The sequence below is a fragment of the Excalfactoria chinensis genome, chromosome 4 (assembly GCF_039878825.1).
Source record: "Excalfactoria chinensis isolate bCotChi1 chromosome 4, bCotChi1.hap2, whole genome shotgun sequence".
Lineage (NCBI taxonomy): Eukaryota > Metazoa > Chordata > Aves > Galliformes > Phasianidae > Excalfactoria > Excalfactoria chinensis.
The window spans coordinates 85,390,059-85,402,130 of record NC_092828.1 but is presented as its reverse complement, the minus strand read 5'-3'; the positions used below and the strand labels follow the sequence as shown (position 1 = coordinate 85,402,130).

The following is a 12,072-nucleotide window of genomic DNA, read 5'->3' as shown; positions in this document are numbered from 1 at the left end:
CTCCCTTTGTGCTGCTGCATTCCTCCCCCCTGCCGCCCCGCTCCTCCTCCCCCGGGGGGGACAGCAGGGTGGGGGGGCACATCGCAGGTAGAGACCCCGGGCTACCAAACAGGACGGACCAGTCTGAGAAAAGCGAGATTTAAAAGCTTCCTTTGTGGAAGAGCTGGATGGGAAGAGGGCTTCCGTTTGTGCCGTTCCCAGCCAGGTGAGCAAGCATTTAAACGAGGGACGGCACAGCCCTGCCCTACCACGATTCACACGAGTTTAATGCCCTTTGCATTGTGTTGTAATAGAACCCAGCACTAACACGGCACTATTTTTTTTTTCACTTATAAAAACCAAGTCGGGATTCTTTGAAGGTCCCCGAGCTCCACTGCAGCAATAGCATCACATTTACCAGGAATCCGGAATAAAAACCAAAGTTCCATCTTGTTTCAGCTCTGTTCTCGTCACCATTCCCAGCATGTTCTGTCGCCGTGCCCTCCCTGGGATTTACAGGGGCTTATTTTCCCAACACATGCTCCCTCGTTGCCATTCTTTTTCTTTTCCTTTTTTCTTTATTTCTTTCCCCTTTTTTTTCCCCCTGCATAGCAGAAAGCTATTGAGCAGAAAGCCAGTGGGAAGCCACAGCTATTGTATCTCAGGTTTAGTTCCTTATCTGCTGAGGGGTCCTTTTGTGATTGTGTGAGGAAGGACGTGCAGACAGAGCCTTTTATCACCAGCACGGCATCTCCAGCATGAAAGGAGAGGCAGCGGGAATGCAGATGTGACGTTCGAGTATAAAAATCCACCATATGGTAAAGATTACTTCAGCTACGGTCTGGTCAAGATGTTGACACTTTGGTTATGAAAAGCAATATGTATCTCTCTCTTGGTGGTTTCTGTTCAAATTAAATGTTTTGTATCAGGCAGAGAACTAATAACAAGCCAGGTTTTCCCTTGACAGAGGAGTAGTAACAAATATGGAGTAATGTGAAAGCTGACTTGAAAATTACTATTCCCAAAGATGCAATAAATGCAGAGATAAGATTTGCTTAGAGGCCTTGAATGAGATAAATGCTAAAGGTGCTGCTGGTGGGAAGAGAGTCCGAGGGGAACAAAAGCAAAGGAGGTAGCACTTAGAAGATGCAGGTTGACCTGCCAACATTGCTGCTAACAGAACACCAGTGGGCATCGCTCAGTCCCCAGCAAACACCCCACCACGCCGATCTATTGCTGCCACACAGCCTGAGCCTTTGCCTTGCAAAAAAACAGCCTCTAACCAATTACATTCCAGAGGCACAGCCTAAAATAAACTTTGCACATGAAATATTGAAAGCCCCCAAGCCTCTCCCGGAGGCTGAGCCCTGCAGCGGGCTCCCCCACTGCCCTGCTCCCCCATGGCACTGGGATGCACGCACCCCGCGCTGCCTTCCGCTGCTTAATGCAAGTTAACAGCGGTCGCAATGACTTATTTAAGAGCAGATCAAGAAATATCTCAGATCTCTTCGGAGACTTCAAAAGCAGCTGAATGCTACCGGTATCCTCCGATAAAGACACAGCTTTGCTGTGCTGCCTTCCTCCAGGGACCAGGTGGAGGGATGGTGAGGATGGGTAGAGCCCACTGCCCCCAGACCTGTCAGGAGCCACAAACACAACAGAGAGAGCTCCTGAGCAAGATAAGCCTTGGGGAGGTCATCCACAGCTGTACCAAAGACCTTCAGCTGGGGCTGAGAGCAGATGTCAGCCCTGCCTCAGTGCCAAACACAGCCAGGAGGGGTCGAGGCCAGGATGCCCTCCATCAACAGGTGACAGCCCCACTGGGAGCCAAAGCTCCATGGCCAAAATCCCCACCCCGGGCTGTTGTTGATAGGAGATTTGATATTGATTCACTGAGGCCCAGATTTCATCCTGTGATTTAAATCTAACTCCTCCAAAGAGAATAAGATCAATTTTACAGAGAATCAAATAGATAAAGAACAGCCTTTGAGCTTTTGCAGAACAGGCAGAGAGGAGACTTAACAAAAAAATATATATATAAAATAAAATAAAAAATCTTTCCTTATCTGGAAAGTGGAAAAAAAAAAAAAAAAAAAGAAAGAAAAAAGATAGAAAGAAACCTGGAGAATTTTGTTTGCTCATTTTTTCCTTTTCCAGTCAAAACAACTCCGCCTCTGTCTGCTCTCTGCATGGGCACCGAGGGAGCAGAGCAGCAGAGGGCTTCTGTGTGTTGCTCAGAGCAATGCCAGGGGATCTCTCTGCCACCTTCTGCCCCAGAACTCGGCCTCCAGCCCCCAGACAGGGCAGTCTCCTTGCTGACAGATAGCCTTCAGCACTGCACTTCTAGGGCAACCGCACTGTATTTGCACAGCATGGCATAGGTGGGAGCTGGAGAAGTGCACTGGCATTACAGCATCAGCTGGTGCAGTGGGAGAGCAGCCACGGCAGGGAAAGGCAGGGGTTTGGGATGGAAAGGGGAAACCATGGCACTGTGCTTCTCTCCCAGAGGTCCATGCCCACTGCCCCAGCCTCCTTCATTCACCCTGTTAAGCCCTGCTCACATTCAGCAGACATGTAGAGACGATGAGGGCCGCTCTGGAAACAACAGCCACCTGTTTTATCACACTGACCTGCAACATCAGAGGTGGCTGTTTGTGGTACAGAAGCAGAAGTTGAACCTTCCCAACACTACCTCATTCCATTTTGCTGCCGTGTGACAGATGGCAGCAGAGGGACAGTGTGACAAAGCGGGGTCAGACACGGAAGTGTGGATGAAGCAAATGTGTGGAACTGAATTCCTCCACGCAGAAGAAACGGTGCCCACTGACATTCATTGATGCTTACTGAGTGTTTATGGAGACCCAACAGTGGACGTCAGCACAGTGAAATTCGGTCTTCCCGGGCAACATTTTCCTAGTAACAAAACCATCACAGCAGCTGTGAAAGAACAGTCACCTCTGCTGGTGCAGGTTTTTATAAGTGCAGCATCCAGGCTCTTGTTCACTGCTGGTGAAAACATACAGCTCATGGTGGTGACTATGTTGAGAAGTACCCATTTTGTGACTGAGAATTCGCTCTATCAAATAGTGTCATTGTGTCCTTTGCATCTCTTGTAGTTTCCATGGAAACGGATAGGACGCATTACTTGTGGAGCTAACTACTTCTTTTTCTTGGGGGGGAAAAAAAAAGAAAGAAATCAGGGTTTTCCACAACACTGCAGCACAGCTGCACACACACAGCTACCCAGAGATGCTGCCCACACCCTGCCAGCACTGTGACGTGTGCCCTAATGCCCAACACTTGTCCCCACGGAGCCACCTTTCCTGTCCCCACCACCTGTGAGCAGGCAGGGAGCTGCTGGCAGGTGAGCTCTGTAATTGTGCACCTGCTGATGTTTGTTCTCCAGCTGCTCTTAAGGGACCACAGGTTGCATCATCTTCAAAGGACAACAAAACAAACCAAGAAAAAAAAAAAAAAAAGAAAAGAAACAGATGCAAGTTAAACAAATGGGAGGGTCCCTGGGGCCGATAGAAGTTACACTTTGATTTCAGCCCAGGGTGAGCAACATCACCCTGCCTGCACAGGGCTGGGATCCAACCCATGGAGCCACAGGGATGGGGGGTGGCCAAGGAAGGACAGCCAGCTCCCCATCCACATCCTGCTGCAGTGGGCACAGCTGCACAGTCGCCCATGCTTCCTGCAATGCCCCATGTTTGTAGAGCCATGCTTCAAACAAATACATATATTCTTGCTCTGCGCTTTCAGAGCTTTGATCCCTCCAATTTATTTGTTCTTGTCTTTGTGGGCTTAATAGTCAAAGTGTATGATAATTCATTGCTTGTTAATCCAATTTGGCTCTCCTTAGATATTCCAGTTGAACATCAAATATAAAATAATGTCTAGAAGAAACAGAAATGAGATCTGTGTCTGTGAACCAGCTCTGAACCTCGGCCACGAGGGCCGCCAGCTCTGTGCACTGATTTATTCCATCTCCCAGTCCCTGTGGCCAAATCCCTGCAGCTCTGCTCCCTGCAGGGTGCACAGCACCCGTGGGGGACACGCTCCCACAGACCAGTGCCGCTGTTTAAAATAATCTCTTTGTTTCCCCCTCTGCAGAGGGCTCTAAATCACCCCTTCCCTCCCACCGTCTACCTCAGCCCTTTCCTGGCACTGTTATTTATACAAACTCGAGCACAGGCACTGTCGGCTGCTGTATCAGCAGAAGAGATGCTGCAGCTCTCAGAGGTGTGCCAGTGGGAACAGAGGAGAGGGACAGCTGGCCAGGGAGCACGGTGGGGACATGTCACCGTGCTGACATCTCAGAGCCCAAAGCACGCCGCAAGCAGCAGCGTGGCAGCCAGTGCAGCGAGCTGCCCTCCATCAGGGGCTGATTAAATCACAGCTGCACCCGGTGCCCACAGGGCCCTGTGGGTTGTGCCAGCGAGCAAGGAGTGCGGTGAGGGAGCATCCCCAGCCTTTGTCACTGCTCGAGGGCAGCTCCCCAGTGCTGTACACCCGGGAGCGTTGGCTCCTATCTGCAAAGTCAGCCCAGCCACAGCGATGCTAGGGTGCCACATCCCATTGCAGAAGCCTACCTCCACCTCCTGCAACAGCCCAGAGAAAGCAAGGTTTGAAGCCACAGACACCCCTTGCACAGCCTGCTTTTATCAGCTTACCACCTTCTCTCCCAGCTGCCAGGAGGCTCGTTGATGAGGTGCAGCCAGCTCCATGTTCTGCAGGCAGGATTTGGTGGTGGCTGCAGCTGTGCAAGCTGTAAGCTCCCTATCTCTTCCAAACCAAAGCTGGGCAGACACACCTGCCTTTCACCTATTTGTTGTACTGTGGTTTAACACGTTCCAGGTTCCCACCTGTGCATGGAGCAGCCCCACTACCCAGCAGGGCTCTTCCTCCCATCCCACTGCCACCTCTGTGTCTCCTTGGCCAAGCCATTAAGTGAGCAGAAGAGGGCACTCACCCCAGCTACCCGCAGAGCGCTCCGACGCTGCTGGAAGAGCGCTCTATTAATAGACCATTAATTCAGAGCAAGCGGATGCTCCTCACCATTTCCCCAGGGCCTCCAAAGTGCCCTCCTGAAAATACAGGGAAATAAGCTCTTCTTCTCTCTAGTGTGCCTCAGTGATAAAAAAAAACAAAACAACAGTGTGGGTTGTTGGTGGTTTTCCTATTGATTCGTGCCCCCGACTGCTCTGCCACAACAGGAGCTGTGTGGGACTCAAGGCCTGCCTGCCCCAGGCACCAGAGACTTGGGGACAACCCCTCCTGGGGTCCAGGACAGCCTGTGGACACCAAAGCCAAACAGAACTGGGAGAGATGCATGGGGAAGGGGCTGTGATGGCACCACTGAGACTATATGGGTGTCTGAGCTCCTTCTGGCTTCTGCGAACCCAGCACCATCAAAGCAAACCCACTTAGGCACATTCGTAACCAAACACTTACTTTCCATTTTATTCAATAATTGCTTTAATACTAAAATGCATTAGATGCTCAAAGCAGAGAAAAAGAAAGTCACATTTAGGTGGAAAACAAAGTTCTCATCCGATGAAAAAAACCCATGTGGCAGGTACACCATTTTGAAACAGAATCGTAATAATTTAATAAAGCTGCTTTATCATCTTCATAAAATAGACAGAATGGTGAATTTTTTTTTTCTTTTTCTTTTTTTCCCCATTTTGTTCTTTACAATGATTCAATCACTGTGAAAATGTACATAACATACATATCAGCATATACAACGATTTATTCTTCGTATAATCAGCAACGGAGGCACCGCGCCGAGCCGTAGCGCACTGAGTCCCACCGCCACGCGGTGCCGTGCTGCTCCTCCTGCTGCTCCACGCGCCGCCTGCAGCTCAAACCTGCCACGTTGGAATCGTGCGAGGAGGAGGCAATGGTTGCTGAAAAGCAGTTTGCATTAGGTCAGCTCTTTGTGTTTAAAGATTATATCCCAGCGTAGATCAGCTGAACATCAGCTGATGCCGATAGAGGATCCATCCCAGCAGTGCTTGAAGTGGGCTTCTCCCCAAGGTAACCACAGCTCCCGGATGGGGGTAAAGGATCACCTATAGCTGCGAAAGCAGCAGTAGCAACAGGATCATCCATTCTCCCCAACGACAGACAAATGTGTTTCTGTTCATAATTACTATATATTTTTTTTTCCCCCAAGAATAATTTCAACATATTCATCAGACAGTGTGTTCTTTACAAAAGGAACTCGCTTCCTATTCGGAAAAAAAAAAGACAAACAAGAAACCAAAACCGACAAACCGGAAACCAAAGAAAACCAAAAGGAATTCACATCGGCATGAGGTGTGATCCACAGGGCACCTCCAGCTTCACAACAAACAGGGAACGACGCGCCAAGCACTCAGGGAAGGTTTTCTCAGCCACCAAAGTCCCCCAGTCCCCGCTGCCCATCCGCACGGCCGGATGCCCTCATGGTGAAGGGACACTCGGGCCGGCAGAGGGTGGCACACAGGGACATCACATGGGCTGCTCCAGACCAGGTCCTCATCATGCTCGGTACAGAAGCAGGCACAGCTGCTGCTGCCCTGTTTCTCCAGGGGAGCAGAGCAAGGTTGCCTGAAGGAAATCGACAGATCCAAGTGTGCTTTCCTAAACCAAATCTGAGGACAGGTTTAAGTTATCAAAGAAGCATTAATTGGGTCTGGAGCCCACCCCCTCCTCCCGCCCCCCTTCCACCTAAAATCACCTGCCCTGCAGCTTTTATGTTTTTGCATGGCCGGTTTTGACGCAACTATTAAAAAACTAAGAGGCACTGTGATTTGCCCAGGAGCCCTGAACTCATCTCAAGTGACAGGGAGAGATGGTGACAGAAGCACCCAACATCCAACGGAGAGAGGGGAGGTGGAACAGAGGCCCTCGTCCCACACAGCAAAGGACGTGGCAGGGAGGGGCCCCTCGCTCGGCGTCCCCAGCTGTAGCATGGGTCAGCCCAGGCAAAACTGTTGTTTAAACGATTTTCTTGGAGGCATAAGGGCTTACTGACCTCTTGAATGCCCCCTTTTAATACAGAATTATTTCGCATCCCTTCTCAGCTGTGCTTTTATTCAGAGTGGCAAGGAATGTTTCCTCTGGGTAAATTAGAGAAATGTTTCTGAGTCGGTGTTTTTTTTTTTTTTTTCCCTTTCTTCCTTTTCAGTTAGCATCTATTTTTCATCCAAAATCGCCGGGCTGGTGGTGGCAGATCCGCAGGCAGAGGGCAAGGCTCAGCACAAATTAACAGCCAGCACTTTTTGGGTGCTGGAGGCAGGCGGTGGGGGCGATGGGTGCCTGGGGCAGAGAGGGGCCATGCTCCCATCCCTGTGGCTGTGATGAGGCCGAGGGCACCGGTCCCATCCTGCTCCCAGATGGAGGTTGCGGGGTCTGTCTGTGATGGGGGAACAATGTCCAAAGGTGTGGGATGGTTTCTGCGGGGGGAGACAGACGCGTATCGAGCAGGCGCTTTCGCTAGGCAAAATAATACATGGATTTTCCCCAAAGAAAGCCCAGCAGAGCTGACAAAAACAGGTAATGTCAGAATAAACCCAGCCTAACGTTTACAGAAAATCCAGTTGCTTTAACAGCCCCAAGCCAGCCCGTTTCTTCTGTTGCTTGTTTTATAAAGATACACACATTTGGAAAGAAACAAAAACAACAAAAAACAAATGACAGCAGTACAGCACGCAGGCAGGAAACAACGCAGGAACAGAAATAACATCCCTTAACAAAAAGCTCAAACTCCAGAAGAGAGAGGAAAATCCCTGGTTCACGTTTAGGAGGGGTACATGACATTACATTAATGCACAGGATTTGATCTGAATGAGGTAGTAATAACACCGGAGGGAAGCATCACAAATTGTGTTATAGGACCTTTGTTGGTTGGCTCCTTCCAAACTCCTGGCCCTAGCAAGTGGCATGGGGGAATACACTGACTGCCGACCTGTCTCCAAATGGCTACAACTTCAGGCAGCGTCAGTTCTCCCTGAAGAAACAAATTACTCGAGCTTATTTTATGTTGAGGACAATAATGACTGGAGCTTGTTTTCCTGTCGACGTTTTTAATTTAAATAAATCAAAGTAACAAATATTTTATCATGAAATGTATACCTAGAAAGACTATTTCTCTAGAAACCGCTAATTTCAACTTGCTGGTACAGCAAACATTGGCAAGAGCTATATATTTTCCCTCCCAAAATCGATTTTAAATTCTATGAAACATTATTTAGGGTAGGAAAATCCGTCAAGTGAAGGGTTAATAAGAATGCTATGCTAACTGAAATCCTACCGTACTCATACCTCACTGAGGAATTATCACTGCAAGAGAGCAGAGAGCTGGGAAACTCTGTCTCTCCCCTCTACAAAATGGCTATTAAAGTAGCTCAATTTTTAAATCAATTTTATATGAGTAAATTTGTACCCACACAAAAAGAAAAAAAAAATCCTTAATTACGAGAAAAAATAATGAATCGCTTTAATTTTTTCTCCATTAAGAAGGCACATTAATTGAATTAGTAGTGTTGTTACATATCACCTGTCTGCCCCTAAATTAACATCGCTGTTGCTCACTCCATGCTTATTCATGATGCGGGGATAAAAAGAAATCGGAACAGTCTAAAATCCATGCCATGATGACATACATACACACACACACTTAGCATAATCATGGCTGGGAAACGCTGACTGGGAAGTGTGTGTCTAATTGAGAAGGTAATTTAGATCTCCTAAATAATTCCATCACTTTGACTTTGAAATGACTCGAGACAGGGCAAGTCTAAATCCAGGAACTGAAAGAAAACATAGAAACTTCTGGAAAAGAAAACCTTTCCATGCATTGCCTTGAAGTTACGTTACGGAAATGGATAAAGGGAAAAACTTCGGCACAGTGCATATGGCGGTTGCAATTCAGGCAGAATTTTCCCCAGGATGCCCTTCTTATAACGCCCTGCCCTGAGAGCAGGCGGAGGCTGCAGAGGATGCCGGGGACTGAAAATAGCACTTGTCCTGATCGGTCTGGAACTCCCCAAGGGTTCGGTAAGATGGTGGTCATTGTTCGTTTTAAACTTGAAAGCCTTTTGCCATCACTAGACGGACAGTAATTTGCAATATCAAATACAATAATAGTACAGATAAGCATGTGACAGCAAAAGGATTCGTAAATGCAGGGGTGTCTACAGCAAAACAGCAACATCTTCAGACAGAAAACGACCTTGCGTGGGGTGAATATTAAAACTCACTCAGACGTAATTTGAGAGTCGTGCACAAGAAATGGCCATTGCTTTGCCTACAAAAAAGTGTCTGTGTCGGGAATTTGGAATTCAATTCTTGAGCATTACTGAGATTTATGTTGGTTTTGAGGTACAAAAGTATATAAATCCAAGAGGCACGACGCCTGGCTGCCTCTCGGCAAAAGGAAAACGTGCTATTTGCCCACAGAACACCCCTGCCGCCTGCTGAAACAAGTGGGATTGTCACATTAACAACAGTTTCATTTATAAACAACACATTTAGGGAAAGCTTTTAAATACAGCGATCTGTGAACCATTGGTAAGCAATAAAAACAACCCACCGGGCCCCTTCTGCGGCCGGACGCTGCTCAGAGGACGATGTCCCTCAGTCTCCTGCCCGCCGGCGAGTCCTTCTCCCTGCGGTCCTGCAGCAGCGGGTTGCCCTCCTGCAGGCCGCCCTCGCTGTCCGCCCCCCTGGGCTCAGCCTCCGCGGGCCGTGCAGGGCCAGTGTTCGCCGGGGGCCGGCTGGTGGGGCAGGGCAGGCCACCGTAGGCCGCGGGGCCCTTCAGGTGCAGGGGCGAGGTGACGGGGCTGGCGGCCTCGCAGCCATTGCCTGCCTCGCGCACAGCACCGCTCACCTTGGGGCTGCCGGCGGCCGGCTCCACCGTTCTTTTGCCTTTGGGGTTGCCGGGCCGCTCCTCGGCCGGCGGCTCGCCGCCTTCCTTGCCGAAAGTGGCGAAGGTCCTTTTGGCGCTACAGTCTGCATAAGGCTCCGCATCCACCGCCGTCGCTTCTATGGACAGGGCGATGACGTTCCTGCCGTGCTCAGGGGACTTGGCGCGGCTGGGGACGGCGCTGCGGGGCATCCAGCACCGGTCCGAGTGGCCCAGGATGCGGCATTCTTCCCTGCAATGAAATCCTTCGCTCTGATCTGCATGGAGAAAATAAATACAAGGCCGTTTGAAGAGGGCGAGCGCTGCCCAACCCCTCCTGCCCCAACACCGCAGCAAACTGCCATCAGCTTTACAGCGGCATGGGGAAGGGGGATTTTTACTGCCATTTTCCCACTGCTCTAAAGACTAGAGCTCAATTTCCAACAGGTTGTGTGTCATCTTTAGTGGCTGGCGACTCTGCTTGTGGCAGGGGGGTTGGAACAAGATGATCTCGAAGGTCCCCTCCAACCTAAGCTGTTCTATGATCTGCTGCTGCTGCCAGACCTGAGACCTGGGGGAAGCGAGTTACAGCAGCAGTTAAATGAGGATGGGGTTGTGCCACGTGTCCGGCTGCACGCCGTCAGCAGGTCCTACTTTCAGCAGCCAATGCTAAAGCCCACCATGCTCAGAGCACGGTCTGTTGTGACATTTAAGGTTGGCCTGGAGGGGGAAGCAGGCAGAGACAACAGAGTGCTTGCTTTCTCCTATGTTTGTGTGTTTCAACTTTTTGCTTAACTCCACTGGACTCCCACACAACACAGCCTTTATAAATCTCCAAGACTGCCCACTCCACTGAAGATTAAATATGTCATTCCGGCACTGGGTCTTTATTCATATGAGAGTAATAAAGAAATGTTCTCTCAACTTAGGGCTGTCCCAACCCTACTTTACAGGGCTGAAATATGGAACAGTATTTCACACTTTCCAAGGACCTCTCCTGCCCTGCTCCAAGTGTGGCCATGTGCAGCTCTCAGCAGCAGGAGGTGCCCCGCAGTACCCCACTGCTGTTCCCAAAGCACTGTCCCATCCCTGCTGCCCTGGGAGGTGTTGTCCCCACTGCATATGGACAAATCGAGACCTAGAGAAGCAGACGGGCTCAACCAAGTGCAACACTGGCAATCAAATCCAGGAGTCTCGACTTCCCGAGCCTTTGCTGAGCACCAGACCGTGGCTGCCACCAAACACTGCGGACTCCTGGCTGCTTTTCAATCTCGGCTTACGACTTTAGCTTCCCTTTCACTCGATAAGAACTTGTAATTGCAGATAGCCCTCATTTCACAGGCAAAGATGCAGCTCCTTCCTGCCATCATCTATATACCCGTAAAGCAGCAAAGCAGTGTTGAAGAATTAATGCTATTAACAACACAAGAACGCACCCAGTCGGTGTCGGTGTGATAGATCAAGCCCTGCGAAGGTGCAGACTCAGCCTTGGTCTGCTTCCTGTCTGTCTGAAACAGTTCATTTTGATGCTTTGTACATCTGTGTGCATAACCTCAGCTCCTCAGACACATTGGTATTTCCACCACATTCTAGCACTAGGGCGGCTGATAAAAATTCTCAGCACATAACACAATGCACCAAAATATGAGCAGCTTAACACTTACAGAGAATAAACGAGTAAAAGGCAGGCTTCAAAAAAAAAAAGGGGGGGGGGGGGCTTATTTATTTATTTATTTATTTTAAAGGAGAAGATGACAATTAATTGGAAAGCTGTGGGTAAAATATTAGCCCTTTCTCACCATCAGAGCAGCTACCCAGTGGCGCAAGGCACGGTGCGGGGTGGCTATGTAGGAGGTCTGGGTTTCGGCAGCCTCCTTTACAGCAGCTTTAGAGAAAGGTGCTCTGAGCCTTACATGCAGAACAACCTGCACTAAGATCTGAAAGCTGATGCTCTTACAGTTTGATTCTGTTGCTTTCAAGTACTTGAGCAAAATAAAAAAGGAGAAAAATTGCCCAGAAAATGTTGCTGTCTGCCTATTTATCCACAGCTTAACTTCAAAAGGGTGCTAGAGGCACACAAAGTTGTGTAGTCTGGCTGTGATAGCAAAGGACTTGGTAGTGGCTGGAGGGGGTACAGAAATATCTTGGGTTCCCATCCCAGAGATGTGATTTACTGTGCTGTGTGACCTTGTGTG

The 12,072-nt window shown here is 49.3% G+C and overlaps 1 protein-coding gene and 1 long non-coding RNA gene across 3 annotated transcripts in view; both read right to left on the bottom strand.

Moving 5' to 3' along the window:
* Positions 1-2,141: 2,141 nt before the first annotated feature.
* Positions 2,142-4,760, bottom strand: LOC140252081 (uncharacterized). 2 transcript variants are annotated; one of them, XR_011903532.1, is made up of 3 exons: positions 4,656-4,760; positions 3,365-3,415; positions 2,142-3,148 (listed from the first exon to the last, which is right to left on the bottom strand). It is a non-coding gene; the product is annotated as an uncharacterized lncRNA (long non-coding RNA). The 2 variants fall into 2 exon arrangements; XR_011903531.1 differs by lacking the exon at positions 4,656-4,760 and adding an exon at positions 4,575-4,619.
* Positions 4,761-5,428: 668 nt separating this feature from the next.
* The window catches only part of PCDH19 (protocadherin 19), a 52,580-nt gene continuing 45,936 nt past the window's right edge, over positions 5,429-12,072 (bottom strand). Inside the window, exon 5 of the mRNA XM_072335399.1 lies at positions 5,429-10,155. Coding sequence (XP_072191500.1) covers positions 9,593-10,155 — 563 coding nt within the window. The 3' untranslated portion in view covers positions 5,429-9,592. The remainder of the gene's footprint in view (positions 10,156-12,072) is intronic.